The 27,319-nt window shown below is 42.8% G+C and overlaps 1 protein-coding gene across 2 annotated transcripts in view; it reads right to left on the bottom strand.

Annotated features, from left to right (window-relative positions):
- Window positions 1-651: 651 nt before the first annotated feature.
- LOC122930701 (zinc finger protein OZF-like) overlaps window positions 652-27,319 on the bottom strand; it is a 37,964-nt gene continuing 11,296 nt past the window's right edge. For both annotated transcript variants that reach the window (XM_044284263.1, XM_044284262.1), the window contains 3 exons: window positions 25,306-25,403; window positions 18,729-18,801; window positions 652-2,515 (listed from right to left, as the gene is read on the bottom strand). In XM_044284263.1, the coding sequence (XP_044140198.1) occupies window positions 1,560-2,515; window positions 18,729-18,801; window positions 25,306-25,403 (1,127 nt within the window). In that variant the 3' untranslated portion in view covers window positions 652-1,559. The remainder of the gene's footprint in view (window positions 2,516-18,728; window positions 18,802-25,305; window positions 25,404-27,319) is intronic.

Here is a 27,319-nt window from a genome sequence, read left to right on the forward strand (position 1 = left end):
TGCCCTTTACCAATCCAGCCACGGGCCCATCCATCTGGCCCATCAAGACTCACTCTCATTTCATCAGTCCATAAAACCTTAGAAAAATCATTCTTGAGATATTTCTTGGACCAGTCTTGACGTTTCAGCTTGTGTGTCTTGTTCAGTGGTGGTCGTCTTTCAGCCTTTCTTACCTTGGCCATGTCTCTGAGTATTGCACACCTTGTGCTTTTGGGCACTCCAGTGATGTTGCAGCTCTGAAATATGGCCAAACTGGTGGCAAGTGGCATCTTGGCAGCTGCACGCTTGACTTTTCTCAGTTCATGGGCAGTTATTTTGTGCCTTGGTTTTTCCACACGCTTCTTGCGACCCTGTTGACTAATTTGAATGAAACGCTTGATTGTTCGATGATCACGCTTCAGAAGCTTTGCAATTTTAAGAGTGCTGCATCCCTCTGCAAGATATCTCACTATTTTTGACTTTTCTGAGCCTGTCAAGTCCTTCTTTTGACCCATTTTGCCAAAGGAAAGGAAGTTGCCTAATAATTATGCACACCTGATATAGGGTGTTGATGTCATTAGACCACACCCCTTCTCATTACAGAGATGCACATCACCTAATATGCATAATTGGTAGTAGGCTTTCGAGCCTATACAGCTTGGAGTAAGACAACATGCATAAAGAGGATGATGTGGTCAAAATACTCATTTGCCTAATAATTCTGCACTCCCTGTATATAGGTCCTAATAGGAGGCAATTGTTACACCCACCACTTATATAGCAACCTCTCAGTACCCAGCAATGGGAGCCCCTTCCCTCTGTTAAACTAACTTGATACTGCAGTCTTCATTGACTTTGGCTTACAAGAAGTTAAACAGCTGGGATCAAAGGTTTCCCGGAATGAGACTCCTGTGGTTCTTACACAGCACATGAACCCATGTGATCATCATGACATACATGTATGTTATGGTACACCAACTGAAGGCATTCTATGACATATATGTCTATCATCATGTGGGAAAGGGTTATAGGGGTTGTAAAGAATCAGAAAAACATGACGGCTTTTTTTTAGGAACTGCACCAAACCTGTCCATGGGTTGTGTCTGATATTAAAGCTTGGCTTTATCCAAGTGAATGGGGAGAACTGCAATACCGCATACAAAGTGTGGACAAGTATGGTGGTGTTCAGAAGGCATCTTGAGGCTGCAGGTCCTACAGCAAAGCTCCACACCTGCCATCTTTTATACAATCTAAACATTGAAATGGCTTCTTACTCGAGTGAACTCTCTGATGTGCCATAAGAGATGATTTCTGTCTAAAACATTTACCACATATTATACATGAATATGGTTTGTCACCTGTGTAAATTCTTTGATTTTGTGACTAAAACACTTTCCACATTCTGAACATGAATGTGGCTTCTCCCCTGTATGACTTCGCAGATCTTCCACAACATGTGATTTCTGAATAAAACCCTTGCCACATTCAGGACATGAAAATGGCTTCTCCCTTGTGTGAATTCTTAGATGTTCCAAAATACTTGTAATATGGTTATAACATTTCCCACATACTGTACACGGCTATGGCTTCTCTCCTGTGTGAGTTCTAAGATGTTTCACAAGACTTGATTTGTGACTAAAAGATTTCCCACATTCTGTACATAAAAATGGCTTCTCTCCAGAGTGAGTTCTTTGATGTTCTCCAAGACTTGATCTCTGGCTAAAACATTGCCCACATTCTAAGCATGAAAATGGCTTTTCCCCTGTGTGAACTCTTAGATGTTTCACAAGATCTGATTTATGGTTAACACATTTCCCACATACTGTACAGGAATATGGCTTCTCTCCTGTGTGAGTTCTCAAATGTTCTACCAGACTTGATTTGTGGCTAAAACATTTGCCACATTCTGAACATGAATTTGGCTTTTCCCCTGTGTGAGTTCTTAGATGTTTTAGAAGATCTGCTTTATAATTAAAACATTTTCCACATTCTGAACATGCATATGGCTTTTCCTTTGTGTGAATTTTGAGATGTTCCATGAGAGTTGATCTCTGGCTAAAACATTTCCCACATTCTGAACATGAATTTGGTTTCACTCCTGTGTGAATTCTCAGATGTTCAACAAGACTAAACTTCTGCCTAAAACTTTTCCCACATTCTGAACATGAAAATGGCTTCTCTCCTGTGTGAGTGGTCTTATGTCCAACAAGATAACATTTCCTAGTAAAACATTTCCCACATTCTGAACATGAAAACGGCTTCTCTCCTGTGTGAATCCTCTGATGTGTCACAAGACTTGATTTCTGACTAAAAGATTTCCCACATTCTGTACATGTAAATGGCCTTTCATCAATGTGAATTCTTTCATGCGTGGAAAGATTACATTTCTTTTTAAACTGCTTTCCACATTCAGAACACACAAAAAAATGTCCCATTCGATGTCTAATTGTAGATTTGTCAGTCTGTGACTCTGTGTCTACGTCATACGAGGAAGATAAAAGGAGACGTTCATGGAAGCCTCTCATACAGTCTTCACCTGGAATAGGACACAAATAATTAATATTTTGACATTTCTATATGATAAATCTGTAAAATAAGCCATATATCAATATACAGTCAACAAAGCCTTGTAAACAGGGTGAAGAATGGGAAGAAATGTTCGTAGATACAGTCATTTAGCCGATCATCAGATTATCTAAACATCTCACCAATGTCAAACGAGCAAGCACTTATAGTTAGTATGGTTGACACAATTGTTAATTCCCCGTACAGTGTTCACTTGTTTGCAGCACATCTCTTGTTTACCTGATAAATAAGCATGATCGGTGAAATGCTTATATAGGGCAATGATCGGGCAAACAAACCTTTCTACAGTCGTTTATTCTCAAGCATTGGCCTGTGTAAAAGGGCTCTTAGGATAAGGGTAACAAAAAAGTGAATCATGTCCCCCCTCCAGATTTTTCCATTCTCCCAAGCTTTATAAACACCATAATTTTGCTCAACTAGCTAGTTCTCTTCTAGTTCATTGTTTAGTCACCTAGAGTATGATTTCTACTAAAACCGCCTTCACAAAAATGAGCAATGATCTCATAAACACAAAATTTGCATCTAGTCATGGACATCTATGCCTCTTTATACATCTCATTATTTCATTTGCCTTACCAGCAGCTGCATGAAAGCTTACTGTCATCAATACCCCCAACTCTTTTGCCGCCGCTCTATTAGTACACACAAAACCTGTCCTAATCACACAGGAGGACAAGTGACTTCACAACACTGAGCTAAAGAGCTGCTGCATCCTCCTCTCCTACTTGTTGAATCTGCTGAATCTCTGTCAGAATGGAGTTCATGAGGACATATGAAGTACAGAGAGGACAGACAGGACAGACTGTGGTAATGGAGACTGCATACACTGCTGCTGCTCATTAGCCACATCCACACCTCCTCTCTGTACTTCATGTCTCCTCATAAACTCCATTCCTACAGAGATGCAGCTAAAGACCATGTCATCTTTATTTAGGATCATGATCCCTGACAAGTAGGAGAGAAGGATAAGGCAGCTCTTTAGCTCAGTGTTGTGATGGGTATTCGCTCTGGTAGACAGGGCAAGCAGGTGCAGTATTGAGGCAAAGACACGTTTGAAACTCAAAAACTCCAGTGTTTATTCACACTAGTTGCAGGTTCACAGTATGACAGTCCATTTTGAGTATTGATGTTAGTTCACACCCAAAACAGTTCATACAGAAAAAACATTCACCTTTGATTCTGGGTGTTTAATCCACACCCGGCTGAATGCTCAGCCTCAGAAAGTCAACCTGCAGGCTTTAGGTGGCCTGCTCGGCCAACACACTGTCTTCAGCTTTCAGCCCACACACAGGCCTCAGATCTCAGCAGAGTTTCATACAGCTCCAGTGTCAGAGAGGAGTAATCCACCCACTGCTGGCTGTTTTTTATAGGCCTGTCAAAACCCAGCTTGTACCGTGGGGAGTATTAACCCACCCAGCACTTTGACTACTCCCAGTAAGAGCCGTCCTGATACATCTATTTACAGCCATACTAGATAGCAAGGTATCAAACAGCCTAAGTCTCCCATGGTAGCTAGGATTACAGGCACGCACCACAGCACCTGGCTCTTACTCCACCGAGGCCAGGAACCTCGGTTACACAAACCTATCATCAACGATGATTCCTTGTACCTTCTTACATACCTCCCGATTTGTTCAACCCTAAGGGAGTGAACACACGACAGACACTCGGAACAGGGTATCAGCGTTTCCCTGCAAGCGACCTGCCCTGTGTTCTATGGAGGACTTAAAGTTCTGTAAGGACAGGAACCACCCAGTGACTCGGGCATTTCTCTCTTTGGCCTGGCTCATCCACTTGAGAGGGGAGTGGTCAGTCACCAGGCGGAACTTTCTCCCCAACAAATAGTAGCAGACAGACTGGAGTGCCCACTTGATAGCCAGGCACTCTCTCTCCACTATATTGTACCTGGTTTCGGCTAGGGTAAGCTTGCGGCTTAGGAAGATAACGGGATGCTGCTCCCTGTTAACTTCCTGAGATAGTACAGCACCGAGGCCTACATTGGAGGCGTACATTTGTACTATGAATTCCCGCTTTAAGTCGGGCGTCACCAAAACCAGCGACCCACACAGGGCTGACTTCAAAGCGGAGAACGCCTCTTCCGACCGATCATCCCAGCGAACCATGACCGATCTGCGTCCCTTCAAGAGCCCTGTTAATGGTGCGGCCACTGTAGCAAAGTGGAGAACAAAACTCATGTAATAGCCTACCATTCCCAGGAACGACTTTACTTGCCCAGTGGTGACAGGTCAGGGCAAATTCTTGAGGTTCAATTGAGGTTTGATAACTCCGCACCCAATGACATACCCCAGGTACTTAGTCTCTTCTAACCCTATTGTGCATTTTTTTGGATTAGCAGTTAGCCCAGCCTTCCTAAGGGAGTCCACTACAGCCTGTACTTCGGGTAGGTGACTTTCCCAGTCGGTGCTGTGGATAACAATATCGTCCTGGTAAGCCAAAGCGTACCGACGATGTGGACGCAGCACAATGTCCATGAGCCGTTGAAAAGTGGCAGAGGCGCCATTCAAACCAAAGGGTAACACCTTGTACTGATATAGCCCCTCCAGTGTGATGAAGGCAGGTTTCTCTTTAGCAGCCTCTAAGGGCACCTGCCAATACCCTTTTGTGAGGTCCAAAACTGAAAAATACCAGGCTTGTCCTAACCTCTCAATTAGCTCATTGACTCGGTGCATGGGATATGCATCGAACTTAGAGATCTTGTTTAGTTTTCGGAAATCGTTACAAAACCTGAGTGTCCCGTCCGGCTTGAGTATTAGCACTATAGGACTAGCCCACTCACTTTTACATTCCTCAATGACGTCTAGCCTCAGAATCATCAGCACTTCCTCCGAGATGGCTTGTCGCCAAGCCTCGGGTACCCGATATGATTTTCGCCTGAGGCTCAGTGACAATGTCATGCCGAATTGTGGAACTGCCTCCAGGGAGATCCAAAAACACATGTATGTTCCGGCTAATAAACTCCCTGGCCTCCTGAGCCTGCTTAGAGGAGAGGCTGTCAGTAATTCTTACTGTGGCAGCCACTTCCTTTGCTTCAGACAGAGGGGCCGAAACCGCTTCCCCTAGAAAACCTGGCCGCAGGCTGTCTTCAGTACAGCTTTCCCTATCTTTCCACGGTTTGAGTAAATTTACATGGTACACCTGCTCCAGCTTTTGCCTCCCTGGCTGGTGTACCTTGTAATTTACCTCTCCAATTTTCTCACGTACCTCGTAGGGCTCCTGCCACCTGGCCAGGAACTTACTGTCCACAGTCGGCACTAGAATCAATACCCGATCACCCTGGTTAAAGATTCAGACCCGAGCCAGACGATTATAGATCCGACTCTGGGCTCGCTGAGCCGCCTCCATATGCTCCCTGACAAGAGGCAAAACGGTTTCTATCCGCTGTTGCATCAATGACACTTTTATGCAGAGTGGGTTGCTGTTCCCACGCCTCTTTGGCTACGTCCAACAAACCGCGAGGATGTCTGCCATATAGCAATTTGAAGGGTGAGAACCCAGTAGAATCCTGGGGCATCTCTCGCACAGCGAACATGAGATAGGTCAGAAAAAGGTCCCAGTCCTTCCCATCTTTAGACACCACCCTTTTTAACAAGGTTTTTATTGTTTTGTTAAACCCCTCAACCACACCGTCTGTTTGCGGATGGTACACGGACGTCCGTAACTGTTTAATATGCAGCAACTTACAGAGTTCTCTCATGACCTTGGACATAAAAGGGGTCCCCTGGTCAGTCAGAACCTCTTTAGGCAGTCCCACTCAGGAGAACATCTCCATTAGCTCCTTAGCTATAAGTTTGGGCGATATGTATGTCGCAGTGGCACTGCCTCTGGGTACCAAGTGGAGTAGTCTAGGATGACCAGGATGTGTTGGTGTCCTCTAGCGGACTTCAGTACCGGGTCTACGAGGTCCATAGCGATTCGCTCAAATGGTACCTCGATGGTCAGGAGGTACCAAGGGACTGCGTAAAAGGTGCTGAGGCTAGTTGCCTGGCAGGTCGGGCAAGACGTACAGAATTCGTCCACCTCTCTAAACACACTGGGCCAGTAAAACCATTGTAATATCCGGTCCTGTGTTTTCTGCATTCCCAAATGACCCCCGAGAACATGTTGGTGGGCTAACTCTAACACGAGTTTGCGGTAAGCCTGGGGCACCACCAACTGTTCAATATGTTCACCCCGCAGTTGATTTACCTAATACAACATATCCTGATGAACTACAAAATGGGGGAACACCGACTCTGCCCCCGGTTGTTGTGGTTCACCATCTACTATCAATACATTTTACCAAGCTCGGGATAGGGTTGGGTCTCGGTGTTGGGCGTTACCAAAATTATCCCCGGAGACATTGAGGTCTGCCAGCTCAGGCCCTGGCGGCAAGTCCTCCAAGTCTCCCACCATTACACTCAGGGGGTTGTCTCCCTCTCTTCCACCGAAGTGGCGGTCACCCTTACTGCTGACCTTCAGCCTCGGATTCCCAGGGTTATGGCGTAAAGATGCTGCTGATCACTCGATAGACAACCAAATGCTTGATTGTCAGATGATCGCGCCTTTCACGTGTTACCTAAATTCACCGCTAGTCGACAACACATCGCTTGCGATCTGCTGTTGACAAACAATTAATATGTCTGGTGATGAAAAGTGCAGTAAATGTAGCTCTACATTGGTTCAAGAATCAAGCAATAAAAAGGGGCAAACCTATTGTGCTTGATAATTGCCCGAGGGTCATCCCTCACTTGAGCAGAAACTAGTCTAAGGGGTAGTGGCCTGGTGGTTCCCCTGTAGTGAAGTCCAGATGCCTGTACAGGGGTGAAGACCAGGTTGGCCACTTAAATAACTCACTTAGGAGTATGGTGACACATCTGCTTCTTAACATTATGTAAGAATGAGTTGAAAACCTAGTCATTAAAATGTAAATGCATATGAAAAAATCTCTCTCTTATGGTATTGCATAACCTTCACACAGAATCTGCCTTCATACTTCAACCCCCTTTGCGATTGTGATTACATCTGTTCATTGTGTATCACACTGTACTAGTGTAGAATAATGTAATTAAAATGTGGATCCACTAAATGAATAATAATAACAACAATAATAATGACCAAGAACAAGACATTTTTTGGACATTTAACCCACTAATATCTCCACTTTCTAACAATGTAAAACAGTGTGAACAGTAGACGTTCAAATAGTATACTATAATCTCAGCTTGAAAATAACGTTAAAATAAAAACAAAAAAATAGCTTTATTTGTGAACTTCACTTAATACCAGGGCAGTAAAATCTGCAAATTATGCCAACAACAGGCTTAGGGCGCAGAAAATAATGAGGGACATGTCTATAATTCTAGCCCTCAAACAGGCTGCACCCCACCAATTCCTCTGTTACAAGGTGTCAGCCAATGTATAGCCACTAGATAGAAACATTGGCTGCCTGACAAATGTCAGGAGTGCTGTACCTATAGCAGCCCACAGTGGTTTGGCGGCCAAGTGCACACAGATGAGGTTCTATAAGCCACCGATAAGATACCCATCAGCTAACGCATTATTCTGCTTTTCTAGCGGCATTAGCTATGGTGAATGGTGCTGTCTACCTAAGAAAAACCTAGGTGCTCGTTGTACTAGCTGCCTAAGCATAACTTAGATGCTCAACGCGTTTCTGAGTGGGAGTTCATCCCACGTGTCATCAGGAGCATTCAATGAAAGGCAATGGCTGCAAACAAAATGCTGACCGACGCTGATGGTGAGTGGACAGCATGTACCCGGCACTGGGAAGGCCCTAACCGGCTGCCGGCCAATTAGGAGTATGGCCGTGTCAGCCAACCCAGCCCCCTGATTCCAGCTGTCCGAGATGCTGATTAACAACCACGGGGAGATCACTGACAGCGCAGGTAAGTAGAGGGGGAATACAGTAGGCGGCTCAACATACAACTCCAGCCAGTGTGTGCTGATCGCAGTGGGACAAGGAGACCCGCTGTCAGAGTCAAATAAAGAAAAACATAGACCCCCCACCTCCAGTCTATAGTGCAGCCATCATTAAACTAGGAAGGAGACATTATTGTCCCAGATGGCTACTATCGTTCTGGCCAGACAAATATATGTCCCTGAAGTTCCCTAGGGAAAGTGAGGCCACCGCTAGAGCACATATGTGTAATATATCAGGGGTAATATGAAAAGCTATCACAACCACAGTGCTGATTATACTTGACATATATATATATATATATATATATATATATATATATATATATATATACAGTACAGACCAAAAGTTTGGACACACCTTCTCATTCAAAGAGTTTTCTTTATTTTCATGACTATGAAAATTGTAGATTAACACTGAAGGCATAAAAACTATGAATTAACACATGTGGAATTATATACAAAACAAAAAAGTGTGAAACAACTGAAAATATGTCATATTCTAGGTTCTACAAAGTAGCCACCTTTTGCTTTGATTACTGCTTTGCACACTCTTGGCATTCTCTTGATGAGCTTCAAGAGGTAGTCACCTGAAATGGTTTTCACTTCACAGGTGTGCCCTGTCAGGTTTAATAAGTGGGATTTCTTGCCTTATAATTGGGGTTGGGACCAATAGTTGCATTGTGGAGAAGTCAGGTGGATACACAGCTGATAGTCCTACTGAATAGACTGTTAGAATTTGTATTATGGCAAGAAAAAAGCAGCTAAGTAAAGAAAAACGAGTGGCCATCATTACTTTTTTTTTTTTTTTTTTTATATTTTATTTTCCAAAAAATAATGTATAACAATCTTCTATTTCAATATCACAAAGCGATAAAGTGAGAGTGCAATAATAGTTTCATCTAAACCTGTACTAAGTTTCCATTTTATTTATAAACCCCCCCTTTTTTCTTTCCGCGGGGCTGCCGTGTCTGCATCTTTAACATTGTTATTGTTTCCAGTTGCCAGTGACCCCCCCTTCTCCTCCACAAAACCGCCGTGCCCACATCGACTGTCGTTATTTCCAGTTACCCCAGATCCGCAGCCAGGCTGCCTTTTTCCGTGCTGTTTGGGCTAGAGTGTGTTCATACTGCCTAACTCTGTTCATCCACTCCAACCACTCCTGAAAACTATGGTATTTCATGGTGCCCCAATGTTTCACAATTATTATTTTGGCTAGTGCGATGCCCCGAAACCACAGTATCTGCTCTATTTTATTTTCGTCTGTCTCTGGGAGTGTACCCAAGATGGCATAATCAATGCATACCTGGTACTTCATTGGGGAGTGGTCCTGCAGTTTCCGAAATATTTTTATCCAATATTCATTTATCCCTGGGCATTCCCACAACAGATGTTTATAATCTCCTCTGTCTTTGTTACATTTATAGCAGTTCTGTTTCCTATCTTTATAAATGGTATGCAATAATGCTGGTGTATAATAGAGGCGGTGTATGATTTTCAAAAGAATCCATGCATGAGCGGGTGAGACGGTCGATCTTTTAATGTTTCTGTACACAGTGATCCAGATAATAGGTTCCCCTTTATATAAGTCTCTTTCCCATTTAGCCGATCGTTTTTGTGTGTTCATATTTTAACTTAGCGTATATATGTGATATAGAAGTGTTAAATGTCATGTCTAGACAAAGATCTAAAAAAGTAATCCTTACTATCTTCAAATAATTCTTATTCTCCGTGTGTTGTATAGCGTGACGTAATTGTTCGTATCGAAATTTATCAGTAAATCCTAATGTAATGTCTGGTAATATTTCATTTAAGGGCTTAATCAGTCTCTGATGAAAAAATTGTGCAATTAAATATATCCCATTTTTTTCCCAATATTCAGCGTGACCTAGTTGCATAACTTGTGGTAAGTGTGCATTCCCCCACAGTGGGGTGTACTGAACTGCTTCAGATACGCCCGCCATATCTCTAATTTGTTGCCAGATATACCCGAGCATTCTACAAAACGGATTTGTTATTGTTTTCTTCTTAAAAATACCGGTTTCAAGAATATGAAAAAGATCCGACCATGGTCTACAATGCTCCCCAAAAAGAAGACAGATGCATTTATTCCTCCGATTCCTCACACACCATCTCAATTGGGCAGCTAAATAATATCCTTTTAAAAAAGGGATGGACATTCCACCCTCTTCTTTATACAGATACTGAATCTTAATTCTGACTCGTTTGCGGCCCCATATCAGTTCGTTAAAGAGGGTCTCTAGCTTGTTGAAAAACTTGTCTTCTATCGTGATTGGACTGGCGTTGAAAACATATAGTAACATTGGTAATAATGTCATTTTAATAAGCGCTATTCGGTTAATTTGTGACAGAGGGAGCTTTAGCCATGTTCTAATTTTTTCCCTAACTTTATCTATTATTGGGAGTATATTCAGTTTCAAATAATGTTCCAGTTTGGTCCCTATCTGGATACCCAGGTACAGTAGGGAGTCTGCTGGGGTCAATATACTAACCCGAAAATTGTGGCCCCGTGGAACCGGGCGTCTCAATGGAAGAAATTTAGATTTTTCCCAGTTTATGTCGTATCCAGATAGGGATCCAAACTCATCCAGACTATCCATAACCCTGGGCAAGTTTATATACCCCTTTCCCAAGAAGAGCAGCATATCGTCCGCATATAAACTGATTTTGTCAGCTTCCCCCTCGCACCCGAAGCCAGATATTTCCTCATCTGTTCTAATTTTGCATGCAATTGGCTCCAGGAATAGCGAGAAGAGCAAAGGGGAAAGGGGGCAGCCCTGGCGTGTTCCTCGGTTCAGGGGAAAAGGGGCAGAGTACTCACCATTAATTCGAACCCTCGATACCGGGTTTTGGTACAGAATGCGAACCCATCTGGAGAAGTACTCGCCCATCCTCACCCGTGATAATACTTTCCAAAGGAAGGGCCACTCCACCCTGTCAAAGGCCTTAACGGCATCCAGGGACAGGATGGAGCAGTCCCCCCCGTCCCCCGTCTGGATGTTCAGGAACGCCCGCCTTATATTATCCTGTATATTTCTTTTGGGAATGAACCCGGTTTGGTCTACATGGACAACTTTATGTATGACAGTTTTTAATCTGTTGGCTAACAATTTGGCAAGAATTTTATAATCTGTATTCAACAGAGAGATAGGGCGGTAGGAAGCAGCTAACAGCGGATCCTTCCCCTTTTTGGGGATCAGTGTGATGGTGGCTTCCATCCATGAGGGGGGTAGGGAACCCATTGTCCAAGATTGATTTAGTACCTCCAACATTGGGGGAAGGATCGTTCCCTCATGTTGCCGATATACTTCGAAAGGGAAACCGTCCACCCCTGGGGATGTATTGCCCTTGATGGAATACAACGTGGTCTGTAGCTCGGTCAGTTGTATAGGTCTATTTAACCAGTCAATGTCTTGTTGGTCAAATTCAGGGATATCGATGTTATCCAGATATTGATCTATTTTCCCCTCCCTGATTTTGGGACCCGGCTTGATATAATGTAGAAAAATACCTAGTGAATTCCTTTAGGATGTCATCAGGGTCTCGTAGGATGTTCCCTGCCTCTGTCCTAATTCCAGTGATAATGGAACCTCCCCTTTGATTTTTTACTATCATAGATAATAATCTGCTTGGCTTGCCGGACTCGCTAAAACTCCTCAACCCTGAAAAAAACATTTTGTTCTGTGCTTTTTTGTATAAATTTTGTTTATATTCCTCTTGTGCCTTTTTAAGTTGGAGTTGTATTTCTGTGGTATTTACAGAGATAATCTCATTCGTTATCTGGTTGAGCCTCCCTTCTATTTCTTTTTGAGTTTGGGCGAAGAGATTTTTCTGTTTCCTGATTTCATATGAATATATACCCCGAAGGTATGCCTTAAGCGAGTCCCAAACCATATGGATATGTGTTGAATTAACATTATCCCTCCAAAAGAGTTTTATTTCTTCATTAATCTTATCTAGATCCCTTATCAATGTCATCCAGTGGGGGTTGAGTTTAAAAATTCTATTTTGATTTGGTTTCTTAGGACTGTCCAGTATTACCATGACCGGGCTATGGTCAGAGATGCCATGACATTCGTAATTCATTTTTTTAACCCTATTAATGAGCCCGGGGCTGGCGAGAGCCAGATCAACTCGGGACATGGACCTATATGTGTTACTAAAGCAAGAAAATACCTGCTTATTTCCGTAAAGAGATCGCCAGATATCGACCAGTGCCATCTCCGTACAGATTCTAGATAGCACTGTACTTGATCCTAGATTTAATTCATAATTAGTTATGGTGGAAATCCTATCTTTTTTAGTGTCCATGACCGAGTTGAAATCGCCCATCACCAGCACCGGGCACTCCTCTCGTGCTGCAATGTATTCCATCAATTTACATAGTACAGTAGTAGTAAAGGGGGGCGGGATGTATATAAACGCTATGATTATCCTTTGCCCCTGCCAATAGCAGTGCAAAAAGATGTACCGGCCCTCTTGATCAATTAGCTGTTCTATTGGGTCATAGTCTACCTGTCTATGAACATACACACTAATTCCCCTGGAATATATAGAGTGGCAGGAATGATATTCGTGAGAGGCCCATCTCCTTCCGCCCAGTGCTGCTATTTTTTCACCTGTAAGGTGTGTTTCTAATAGGGCCACTATTGCTGGTAAATGTCTAGAAACTAAATCGAACACTGCGCACCTCTTAATTTTATCCGCAAAACCGCGGATATTCCATGTCAATATGGTAGACATTTTAAAGAATATGGCAACACTGAGCGGAAGAGCAGGGGAACCACCAGCGACATACCCTCAACGCCACGACAGACCCCCGCGGAAAGAAATCCCCTCCCCCAACCCCCAAAACCCCAATCCCATTCTGACCTGCGAGACGCAGAGCGCGACTCATAGGTCTCTAACTATAGACTATCCCCCCTCCCCCCCACCGCCGACCCCCCCAGCTCTCCCCCACCGCGACCATAAGCGGGTTATTTAATGCCCTGAGAGTCCATCCAATCGACGGCGTCACTTGGGTTGGAGAAAAATTGTACGGTTTCTTTATAGATAATCCGTAGTTTCGCAGGGTACATCATGGAATATTTTAGTTGGGCTTGAATCAGTCTCTTTTTAACATCCTTATATTCTCTTCTTTTGTCTTGCGTAGTTTTCGAAAAGTCCGGGTATATCTCTATATTGGTATCATTATATTTCACCGTTTGCGCTTCTCTCTTCCACCTAAGGATATTATCCCGATCCCTTGAGGAGGTCATTTTAATTAACAAAGGCCTTGGTGCTAGCCCTGGTAGGGGTTTTCTTGTTGGAATACGGTGCGCTCTCTCCACTGTGGGTCCTAGAGCTGCTCCTGAGGCTGTTATATTATCTAACAGCCATTTTTGTATGAAACCTGTAGGGTCATCTTTTTCTGCTCCTTCTGGAAAACCCACTAATTTGAGATTGTCTCTCCGTGATCTGTCCTCCAAATCGGCCATTTTTTCCTTCAGTGCCTTATTATCATTCTCTACAGTTGCCATCCTTTTTTTAATCTGGCTGGATTCTTTTTGCAGCTCTATGGTCAAGGTTTCGTACTCTTTAACGCGCTGCCTCATTTTATTTAGATCGTCCCGGATTACCGCAATGTCGGTCTGCACTGCTGCCACCGTTGTCGTCAGAGTATTTAATGATTGGTTAGTTGTTTTAACTGCTTCCAATATACCTGCTAATTTATGATCAATATTACTCATCTGGTTCTCTACTTCTGCTGCCCGGTTATCTCCCACCCTATTTGGAGGGTTTTCATTCTCTTCATAGTCCCCCATCTGTAATGTTTGTTTCTGATTACCCCTTGTCTTAGGTAATGGAGGTGGGGATTTAAGATATTTATCAAGCTGCGTCCTTCCAGCGCCCCCTTTGGGTGGAGAGGATCCAATGGACTTTCTGTTTTGCAATTTTGGAGCCATTATATATATTCCCCCCCCCCCTCCTCCAGCGGCAGAGCAGGGGCTATGATGGTATATACTGATATGGCTAATATACGGCTAGTATATATGGCAAATATATATAGCGGGTATGTATAGCAGTTTTTACCACGAAGCGGTGCAGTGTCCAGCGGCGAAACGGGGGCTGTAGTGATGTACACTCATCTGGCTGGTATAAGGCTGATGTATATGGCGGGTATATAAAGCTGATATAGGGCCAGACAAGAGAAACTGTTTTAAACTTAGCGACTGTCGCAGCAACCCCACAAATAGGTCGGTAAAGCAACTGGCTTGCTGGCGTATGAAGCGACGTATAGTGGAGCATATAATGAAGATGTCAGCCCCCCTTCTCTTCAGGGCCACACGACAGCAGGGCAGATGGAACCCGGGAGCGGTCGTCTGTGAACCGTCTCAGACAGTGCCAAACAGACGGGACTCCCGAAGGCAACAATGTAGCACACACAAGGGGGCATTTACTCACGCTGCGCCGCGACTCCAAATCTTCGGACACCGCATGTAACCTCCAGTCTTGAACAGTCCGGAGCGGGCACAGAAGGGCAGCCTGAGACAGTTAGGACCCCAGGTAAGGACCCCGGACATACGGCCTCCTAAGTCGACTCAGCGGAGAAGGCAACAGTGCTTCACAGCAGGAGGACAAACCAGCGGACGCAGCAGGCACATCGATCAGGTAGGTCAGCCTCTCAACAGGGAATCGGGCTCATCGGATCGGAGAGCGCATCAGCGCGTCGGAGTCGTCGCCCATGCCTCAGCGAGAGCAGGAGCCGGAGTCGGTGTCATGGGAGGGGGGAGGATCGCCGCACGCCCGTCTGTTCACGTCATGCCGCGTCATTAAGAAATGAAGGTCAGTCAGTCCAAAAAATTGGGAAAACTTTGAAAGTGTCCCCAAGTGCAGTCACAAAAACCATCAAGCACTACAAAGAAACTGGCTTACATGCGGACCGCCCCAGGAAAGGAAGACCAAGAGTCACCTCTGATGTGGAGGATAAGTTCATCCGAGTCACCAGCCTCAGAAATCGCAGGTTAACAGCAGATTAGAGACCAGGTCAATGCCACACAGAGTTCTAGCAGCAGACACATCTCTAGAACAACTGTTAAGAGGAGACTGTGTTAATCAGGCCTTCATGGTAGAATATCTGCTAGGAAACCACTGCTTAGGACAGGCAACAAGCAGAAGAGACGTGTTTGGGCTAAAGAACACAAGAAATGGACATTAGACCACTGGAAATCTGTGCTTTAGTCTGACGAGTCCAAATTTGAGCTCTTTGGTTCCAACCACCGTGTCTTTGTGCGACGCAGAAAAGGTAAACAGATGGACTCTACATGCCTGGTTCCCACCGTGAAGCATGGAGGAGGAGGTGTGATGGTGTGGGGTGCTTTGCTGGTGACACTGTAGGGGATTTATTCAAAATTGAAGGCATACTGAACCAGCATGGCTACCACAGCATCTTGCAGCGGCATGCTATTCCATCCGGTTTGCGTTTAGTTGGACCATCATTTATTTTTCAACAGGACAATGACCACAAACACACCTCCAGGCTGTGTAAGGGCTATTTGACCATGAAGGAAAGTGATGGGGTGCTGTGCCAGATGACCTGGCCTCCACAGTCACCGGACCTGAACCCAATCGAGATGGTTTGGGGTGAGCTGGACCGCAGAGTGAAGGCAAAAGGGCCAACAACTGCTAAGCATCTCTGGGAACTCCTTCAAGACTGTTCAGGTTTCTACCTCTTGAAGCTCATCAAGAGAATGCCAAGAGTGTGCAAAGCAGTAATCAAAGCAAAAGGTGGCTACTTTTAAGAACCTAGAATATGACATATTTTCAGTTGTTTTACACTTTTTTGTTATGTATATAATTCCACATGTGTTAATTCATAGTTTTGATGCCTTCAGTGTGAATCTACAATTTTCATAGTCATGAAAATAAAGAAAACTCTTTGAATGAAACTTTTGGTCTGTACTGTATAATATATATATATATATATATATATATATATATATATATATATATATATATATATATACACACACACACACTCACCTAAAGAATTATTAGGAACACCTGTTCTATTTCTCATTAATGCGATTATCTAGTCAACCAATCACATGGCAGTTGCTTCAATGCATGTAGGGTTGTGGTCCTGGTCAAGACAATCTCCTGAACTCCAAACTGAATGTCAGAATGGGAAAGAAAGGTGGGCTACAACAGCAGAAGACCCCACCGGGTACCACTCATCTCCACTTCAAATAGGAAAAAGAGGCTACAATTTGCACGAGCTCACCAAAATTGGACTGTTAAAGACTAGAAAAATGTTGCCTGGTCTGATGATTCTCGATTTCTGTTGAGACATTCAAATGGTAGAGTAAGAATTTGGCGTAAACAGAATGAGAACATGTATCCATTATGCCTTGTTACCACTGTGCAGGCTGGTGGTGGTGGTGTAATGGTGTGGGGGATGTTTTCTGGGCACACTTTAGGCCCCTTAGTGCCAATTGGCCATCGTTTAAATGCCACAGGCTACCTGAGCATTGTTTCTGACCATATACATCCCTTGATGACCACCATGTACCCATCCTCTGATGCCTACTTCCAGCAGGATAATGCACCATGTCACAAAGCTCGAATCATTTCAAATTGGTTTCTTGAACATGACAATGAGTTCACTGTACTAAAATGGCCCCCACAGTCACCAGATCTCAACCCAATAGAGCATCTTTGGGATGTGGTGGAACGGGAGCTTTGTGCCCTGGATGTGCATCCCTCAAATCTCCATCAACTGCAAGATGCTATCCTATCAATATGGGCCAACATTTCTAAAGAATGCTATCAGCACCTTGTTGAATCAACGCCACATAGAATTAAGGCAGTTCTGAAGGCAAAAGGGGGTCCGACACCGTATTAGTATGGTGTTCCTAATAATTCTTTAGGTGAGTGTATATATATATATATAAATTAAAAACAGAGGGTCGCCGAGACATGTCCCTCATTATTTTCTGCGCCCTTAGCCTGTTGTTGGCATAATTTGTAGATATTACTGCTCTGGTTTTAGGTAAAGGTTTACAAATAAAGCTATTTTTGTTCGACTAATATCTCCTCTTGATATGTTGATTTGTTCCACTAATATCTCCTCTCCTCCATCTTGATACAATCTCCTCCATTTTCGAAAGGAGGTAGAAAGTGTTAAAGGCTATGCACATTTTTTTCATGATTGCATTTTACAGAGTTTTGGCTAAAAATTTTTCAGTTGGTCTTTATTAAAAAATATTGAGCTGTTCTGTCAGAAAAGGGTTAAATGATTTCTGTCATCAGAAAAATCGTTATGTAGTTGGCTGACATTAGCAATGTGCTAATGTCAGCAGAACATAACTGTATGACATATCTTCCTGCCTGCCGCCGTTCGCGCTAAATAATTACTTTTATAATATGCAAATGAGACTCTAGGTGCAAGTAGGGCATTGCTGCAGCACCTAGAGGCTCCGTCCTCTCACCGTTTGGCACGCCCTTGCAAAAGTGATTGACATCCTCGGTCTCCTCCCTGCACCGCAAATTCCGTGCCTGAGCCATCCATTTTAGTAGTAGGTCAGCGCAGGATTTGCGTGGCACGGAGGAGGACGTGCCAAACGGTGAGAGGACGGAGCCTCTAGGTGCTGCAGCAACGCCCCACTAGCACCTAGAGGCTAATTTGCATATTATAAAAGTCATTATTTAGCATGAACAGCGGCAGGCAGGGAGATATAAGTCATACAGTTATGTTCTGCTGACATTAGCACATCGCTAATGTCAGCCAGATACATAACGATTTTTCTGATGACAGAAACCCTTTAACTGTTTTTCTAGCTATGTGACTGGTATTTTTACTTTGTGTCGGTCATCTAATAAACCTTATCTCTAAACTACTGAGAGGTCATAAACACTTATGTAATCCACATTTATATCAGTAAGATAAGGACTGAGCTATAATGAGTTTTTATAATGTCAGAGAACAGAGATAAGGAGACCATCAGCTCCTGGTCTGATGGAAAAGATAGAAAATCCAAAGGGTGCTACTAGAGCATTTCATCTCTGTACAGAAAAAGGGCTCTATATTTTAATAAAGCCCAATTTAAAAAATTACTTTAGCTCAAAATGAGTACACTGCAATAATAATTAAAAAAAAGGCCATGAAAGGTGTACATAGCCTTTAAGTAAACGCTGAATAAAACACAAAATTTATGAAAGGCTCTTACCATTTAATGACACTGATATGGGCTTTTCGAGTCCACTTATCATTTCACCATAACTTTCATGCAAGAATCCCAACTTAAGGACAAGGGAAAAAAGAAACACAGAACCCTGATTATTTTATATACAGACGAAGGTCAAAAATGCTAAAAAAAAAAAAAAACATGAACAACAATGCGTTAAAGGAGAAGGACCTCCTCAAGTGGTGATCACACAGGGTAAACAGTCAACATTTTTTTTTTTCTCCAGCCATAGAGCGGTCACTCTGGTCTTTTGGGCTGGCCTCCCTGTGAAATCTGCTCATAATATTTCTTGCATTCACTGCATATATTTGTACAATTTTGTCATATCTTCCATTAGATGTCTTCTAGAGACTAAATACTCCAGATCTTTATTATAGCTGGCCAGCTAAGACCTGTCCTAGGTTGCTAATATAGCTTATATGTTTATACAGCTAAACCTGCCAATAACCTTAATACAGTTCCTATGTTTGTGTATTAAAGACAAAAGCCGAGTTTATTTGCAGTGACTTCATGTTTGGATGTCATAAAACTTTTATATATTGTGTTCACAGAAGCAGAAAAAATAATGTGCCTTTAAGATTCATTATATAATGTAAGGTAAGCTCAATGACACAGCAGAAACAACAGAAGGCATAGAGTTAAACTGGATTTTTGATCAATCACAGCCAGCATCACACAAAGCAAGAGTTTTGACCAATCACTGCCAGCCTTACACACAGCCTGTGTGGGAAATTCCCCTAGCAGGAGCTGCTAGAATCATTACACCAGAGGATAGAAGCTGAACAGACATTCACTGCACTAAGAGCTGTGTTTTATGGAAGCAGAGAGGCCAAAATAGGTATTTAATACAGTTATATAATGTTTCTACTGTTAATATAGTCATTAGAACTGTATACTGAACCAGTTATGTGTGTTTACTTACAGGTCCACCAATTGCAAACTACAAAGTTCACAATCCAAATTCAAACTCCATATTGCAATCCAAATTGCATACAACCATACCAGATCCTACTAAACCAATCTGCAAATAGTTACTGCTAACTGCATACTGCAAATTGCGACCAAATACAGAAAGTATAACTATTAGTTAGACCTCAGATATACCTCTCAGAGAAATCATAAAGTGCTTAAGTAACTTAAAGTGAGAGTACAGATACTCAAGAGAGAAATACATCCACCATTATATGTTAAATGACAAGATTGAACAGTTGAACCACCATCCTATGCATACCGCCATTTTGTGATATCTTTTCAACACATGTTATGTATATGGACTATCTGCTGTGGAGGCGGCAGTGTAATATTTGAAGAAAAGTTAAAGTTAATAAATAAATTATTTCAAGAATTTGGTGTGCTCTTTAAACCTACTGTAACAGACAGTCTGGTTAGACTAAAAAGTCTGAGATATCAGAATTCTTCTAATGCCACAGAGCAAAAGGCACTTCATAGTGCTGCGTCTGCCACATTTATCACTTTTATTTCTCCTCTTTGTACCTTTTTCAACTGTGGTGCCCAAAACTGAATTGCGTATTCTAGATGAAGCTGTGCTAATGTTTTGTAAATAAGTGAGATAATGTCCATAATTCATGAGTATACATGACAGCATTCTGTTAGCCTTAAAAGCAGCTGATTGGCATTGTGTTGTAATTTACACTGAAAATTTTTACATCTTCCACACTGAATCTTAATAGCGTTGTGTTACGTCAGCAAGTGGCCTTTATCAAGTAGAGAAAGTTAATACAAGGCACTTACCAATGTATTGTGATTCCCCATATCTCGTCATTTGCTGGCTGGATTCATTTTTCCATCAATTTATACACTGCTTGTTTCCATGGTTACGACCACCATGCAAACAATCAGTGGTGGTCGTGCTTGCACACTATAGGAAAAAGCACCAGCTTATGTGCGCTCCCACGGTCCTGGCCACCAGAGAGGCCGTTGCTTTTCCCATAGTGTGCAATCATGGTCACCACTGATTGTTTGCATGGTGGTCATAACCATGGAAACAAGCAGTGTATAATTTGCTATAAAAAAATATGGAAATATGGAAATATAGATAATAACAATACATTAGAAAGTGGCTTGTATTAACTTTCTCTACATAATAAATGCTATTGGCTGAAGTGACACAACCCATTTAAGGGTACCTGCATACGTGGTAATACACCAGCCTAATACAGTACCAAAGTGTATGAGATTAGACAAATTTCATGTACACTTTGTTTTTTTGCGGGGTTTTTTTCCATGCGGAAATTGACCTGCGATTCGGATTTAGAAATCCACAGCATACCAATAGTTTGTGAGATTTTAGGTGCAGATTTAAATGAAAGGGTAAAATCTGCAGACAATCCACATTAAAAACCGCAAGTAATACTTACGTTTTTTGGTGAGGATCTGGTGCGGAATTGCAGATTTTCTGTGTGCAGATATCGTAAAGGGGTTTTCCAGGTCTTCTATTTTGATGGCCTATCCTCAGGTTAGGTCAACAATATCTGATTGGTGAGGGTCCAACTCCCAGTACCCCTTCTGATCAGCTGTTTGAAGATGCCTCTTCCTAGGCCAGTGACATTAAGTTCATCAATCATGTGACCTAGTTTCAGCTCAATCATATTCAGATTCATTTGGCTCAAGCTGCAATTCCAAATACAGCCCCTATATAAAAGCTGCCGCTGTTCTTGGTTAGTGATGGACAAACATCGGCCGGAACGGTTCACAAACGCGATCGAGCCCCATTCGTGGTGGGCCCCATTCACTTTAATGGCAGGCGAACCTGAAAAACCTTCAGAAGTGTACAAATGGTCCCACAACATGAACAGTGACATACTTGTAGCTGGCCAGCTAGGACCTGTCCTAAGTTGCTAGTATAGCTTATATGTGTATACAGCTAAACCTGCCAATAGCCTTAATACAGTTCCTATGTTTATGTGTTAGAAACAAAAGCAGAGTTATTTACTGTGACATCAAGTTTTGGATGTCAAATAACTGTTATATTTTGTGTTCACAGAAGCAGAAAAATATAATATGCCTTTAAGATTCATTTTGTAATGTACGGTAAGTTCAGTGACACAGCAGAAACAACAGAAAGTATATGTCTGTGAAGGTTCTCATTTATCCAGGTCATGGTATATCTGTAAAGAATAAATCAAGGCAACTGGACTTACTGTAGATTTCTTGAAAATGTTTTCAAGAAATCTACAGTAAGTCCAGTTGCCTTGATTTATTCTTTACAGATATAACAGAAAGTATAGTGTTAATCTGTTGTTGCTGGGCAGAAGTCTAGACCAATCACAGCCAGCTTCTCATACAGCAAGAGTTTTCACCAATTACAGCCAGCCTCACAGACAGTCTGTCTGGAAATAATCATTATTCACCAGAGACAGGAGCTGAATAGACATTCACTCCACTGAGAGCTGTGTTTTTATGGGAACAAGAGGCCAAAATAGGTATTTAGAACAGTTATATAATGTTCATATTGTTAGTATTGTGATTAGAACTGTATACTGAACCAGTTATATGTGTGTTGACTTACAGTTCCACCAAATTAAATTGCAAATTCAAATTACGGATCCAATTGCAAGCTACAAATAGCATACAAATAGCAATCCATACAAATTGCATACAGATCAGTAGAACTATCGGTCAAATCTTAGATATACCTCTCAGAGAGATCATAAAGTGCTTAAATAACTTAAACTGACAGTACAGATACTCAAGAGAGAAATATATCCACCATTTTATGTTGAATGACAAGATTGAACAGTTGAACCACCATCTTAATCATACCGCCATTTTGTGATATCTTTTCAACACGTGTTATGTACATGAACTATCTGCTGCGGAGGCATGAAGCAAAGTTAATAAATAAGTTATTTGAAGCATTTTGTGTGCTCTTTAAAACTACTGCTTCCATAGAACGGCGCTAGAGGAATTATAGAGTAATAGACAGTCTGGTTAGACTAAAGGTCAGAGATATCAAAATTCTTCTAATGCCCCAGCGCAAAAGGCAATTCATAGTACTGCGCCTGCCACAATACTAGAAGGGGATCAATGACAAAAATTCCAACAAAAAATATGTATCTTACTCAGGGGACATTTTTATGCATCTTATAGGGAAATTCTCTGAAATGTGCCCTGTTGGAAGAGGCGGTAGCAGTGGAAAAGGAGGAGTCAGCCGAGGAGGAGACAGAGGATGGAGTAGGAGGAGAAGAAGAGGCAGACCTGCATGCAATCCATGGCAGTAACATCAAATCCACACGAGTGCCACGGGTTGCATGCGTGACAGCCGCCAGAAGGTTCACCCAGTGGGCAGTAAAAGTTATGTACCTTCCCTGCCCGTGTTTGCTAGACCACGTGTCTGTGGTCAGATGTATATTGGCACCGACACTGTGTGCCAGAGATAGATTCACTTGCCGCGACTTATGCGTTGGCAACACAGGCTGCAGATGGCAACACCATTGTCAGCAGCGGACACGTTAAAAAAAGCCCACACTGCGGAGCCATATGCCGGCGTCCTGGGAGCACCAGATGTGACCGTGCATGATGTATGGCTCGTTCCCTCCTATGGCTGCTTTTTGCCTCCTGTGCCCTACAAGCTGTGCCTGCTTCTCCTCCCTCTCTGCTGCTCCGTCTCTCCCTCTGAGCAACCCTCCTCTTCCTCTCTTGTGGGCACACACGTGACGTCCATCGACACGTCATCATTGTCCCCTTCACCACCACTGACATTAGGGATCTCGGAGTAGGCAGCAACAGCAGGGACCAACCTCCTTGGGCTGATCTGGGTACTGTCGTCAGACTGCTGGGTGGCTGCCGTTGCTACCTCCTCTTCCTGATCCGATGCCAAGAATGGCTGCGCATCGGTAAGGTCTTGTAACGGATGGGAAAATAATTCCTCTGACTCAAGCGGAGGGGTTATGGTGGTGGTGGTGGTGGTGTTTTTGGGGGTGCACACAGCAGAGAGTGAAGAGGGTGCAGATAGAGAGGATGAGGAGGGTGCAGAAGCGTAAGACTGAGTGAGCCACTCAACCAAATCTGGTGCGTCCTTTGACGTAATCGCACGCACCTTCTCCAACTTCCCACTTAGGCTCCAGCTTGGTGCACCTGCCCGACCCCTAACACCCCTGCAGAATGGCCTGCCTCTTCCTCTGCCTGTCATTTTCAAAATGACCCTGTGACAAAGTCCCTATAGAAGAGCAGTATTTGTGGAAGAAGGTATATCACACCCCTGCTTCAATCATTTTTTTGGGGGGACAACAGGTATATCACACCAGTAGAAATTATTTGTCCAATGGCATTTGTCACTGTCTGTAGCTGAGGTGATGCAGCAAAACCGCAAACAAATGATGCACTACCCAAATGCACTGTATAGAAAGTATATTATTGGTATATAACACCCCTGCCTCAATCACTTTTTGGGGGGGCAACTGGTATATCACATCAGTAGAAATGATTTGTTCCAATGGTGTTTTGCACTCTGTGTAGCTGCGGTATCACAGAAGAACCGCACACAACTGCTGCACAATACAAATGCACTATAATATACTTTCTAAGTATATCACACCCCTCAGTAAGTCACACCTATCGATAGCACACCTATACCAGTCCTTTTTTTTCCTGTAAATTTTCTCACTGTGTGTAGCAGAGGTAACGCAGTGAAAGAGGCTAATTCTCTGCAGTACCCAAATACACTATTTGAAAAGTATATTCTTAGATAACACCCCGCTTCAATATGTGGTTTTAGGGGCCACTGGTCTATCACACCAGTTATAATACTTTTTTCTAATTGCATTTGTCACTCTTTGTAGTTGTAGTATCGCTGCAGAACCGATCACCAGTCACAATGCTGCACTATACAAATCCACTATAATATGCTTTCTATATTAGAAAGTATATTATAAGTGTATTACACCCCTATATACTGCACACCAAACAATAGCACACCTATACCAATCCTTAAAAGGACTTTTGTGGCCCTATTAGCTAGCGTTTGGTGTCCCTAACAGTCTGTCCCTGCTCCACACAGCAACCTCTCCCTACACTGGCAAAAGACTGAATGTAAAATGGCTGCCATATCAGGTTTATTTATAAGGTAGGGGGGGCGTCCAAGTGCTGAAACGTCTCAATTGGCTGTCCTGTACCACCTGATGGATGTGTCATGGGTCAAAGTTCTTCACAATGTAAAAGAATATGGCACCGGCGGACATCGACATATGTTCCAAACCGCAAGGCCATCTCTATTCTTGGTATGTTGTGAGGAGACCGCGTCACTCACCAGATCACTGTGGCCTCTTCAAACAGCTGATCAGGGTGTGCCAGAAGTGAAACTCCCAGGATCCCAAGGATAGGTCATCAATATAGAAGACTCAGAAAATCCCTTTACTTGTCGAGTGTGTGTCCAAGAAATTGGAAGTTTGGCGCAATCTTTCATGAAACTAAAAAACATTTGTAGACACTACTGACCACCGACAACAAGATGATAAGGAGCATCTGCTGCCCTGCAACTGGAGAAGTCAAGTAGAAAGCATCATTACATTAATCTATAGGGAATTTGCAGAAATCTCACCTGATGATCAGGTGGGATATTTTGATTTTCCTCTGGACAATCCTGGGAATATAGAGGACTGGGGCATCTCTCTGGTGGATTTCTCCTACTGGACTCATCTATAGGAAATAAGTAAGTGTACAATAAGTGCATTTCATTGCTTCACCAGCAGTTTGATTGCAGAGGTTGTGCAACTACATCATATTTCTTCCAAAAACCCGTTGCAAAACTTCTACAGTTAAAGTTTTTTTTTTCTAATTTCTTTGTCCTGCTCACTGAGGTGGCCGCACATGCTCAGTTTAATCTTTCAACTGCCTCTTGAGCTGTGATAGGCAGAACATGGACACGCCCCCTTAGCTACAGCAGAAAAGACACTCCCCTTGAGCTGTCATCTTGATATAAGTCTAGCAGAGCAATGAATGTGGAAATCTCTGGATCCATGTGAGGTACAGGGCTGGTTCTAGCTTTGTTAGAAAGAGATTGTCATGTCCTAGATGATGTCTGATCTTCAGTTTTTAACATTAGTCATGGGATAACCTCTTTAACAAGTGTACAATAGCCGTATTTTACTGCGTCTCCAGCAGGGTATATTGTGGCTGCAGAACTTGTACAATTACATCAATTTTTCCAAAACTTGTTGCAAAGCTTCTGCAAGAGTACTTACAGCATCACTGGTAGTGTCAATCTTGCCACAGACATTGCAATTTTTTTTAAAGCACTGTTAAACATAATGTTCCAGAAATTCTATTTAGCACAACCCAATGCACCTAACCTGACGTACTGTCGTGCCTCACAGGCGTTATACATGGCAGTAGTGGACTTTGTTAGTGCAGGCTCAAAAGCTGTGTCAGATATAAGGAAAGCTCAGTTGGTGGCAGAAATAATGCGATCGTTGCTGGTGGGAGCTCTGTGTGGCTAGTTTTTCTCCACAGTGCCGGCCATTATTGTATTTTCCAGTTGCAAATTTTTATCCAAAAAAAAGAAATGATGACAATCGTCTTCAAAACAAATTGAGGAAAATTGTGTTATCAACAAAATAGTTTAAAACTGTCGTCTTCTCTGACAGATTATCTTATGCCTTTTATATTTTAGATTATCTTATGCCTATGAATTTCAGTTATAATTGTTTTATATGGTTTTTAATTACTACCCTGGTGTTTGTACCTTATTAAAATGTAATATGCAGATTTTTCTTATCTAATTGTTTTTGCCTTGAGCGCGAACCAGAATTATGCGGTTATTTGCTGTTTTTGCTCCTTGGTACTGGAGCACTCGGCACATTTATGTCATAAGAGGTGGTGTAGCCCCCTATTTTATATATATTGTAAGAAGGAACAAGGAGCCGTCATTCATGGAAGATACGTGTCACCGAGGTTGCTGGCCTCGGTGAGGTAAGAACCAGATTTTTCCCTGAAGTGTCAGTTTTGCAGTTGCAGTCTGACACTTCAGCTGTTAGTATGGCTGTAAAGCCAATCTGGACCGGTTTCTATTGGGAGCAGCCAAAGGGCAGGGTGGGTGGCTGTTCCCCACGTTCCAGGCCGGGTTTTGGGCTGGAATATAAAAACCCAGCCAGCATGTACAGCTGGTGTGGATTATCCTCCATCTGAAAGTGGAGCTCTGTCATTTTCGGTGTTGAAGCCTGAGAGTATGGGCTGGGATTAAGGCATGCTACATTGTATGCGAACAAAAGCACGTGGACTACTGCTTCATTCAAAGACTTATGTGCTGCAGCCTGGTGTGAACAAACACCAGACTCAAGGTGACTGTTTTTCCTTGAACTTGTTATTTTGTCACTTTACATCTGTGTGAATAAAACACTGCACTGTTTAAGTTAAAGACGTTGTCATTGTCTCTATACTGCGTCCGCTAGCCTGTCTACCAGAGAAAATCCCCACAATATATACACTCACCTAAAGAATTATTAGGAACACCATACTAATACGGTGTTGGACCCCCTTTTGCCTTCAGAACTGCCTTAATTCTACGTGGCATTGATTCAACAAGGTGCTGATAGCATTCTTTAGAAATGTTGGCC

The sequence above is a fragment of the Bufo gargarizans genome, chromosome 3 (genome assembly GCF_014858855.1).
Source record: "Bufo gargarizans isolate SCDJY-AF-19 chromosome 3, ASM1485885v1, whole genome shotgun sequence".
Classification (NCBI taxonomy): domain Eukaryota; kingdom Metazoa; phylum Chordata; class Amphibia; order Anura; family Bufonidae; genus Bufo; species Bufo gargarizans.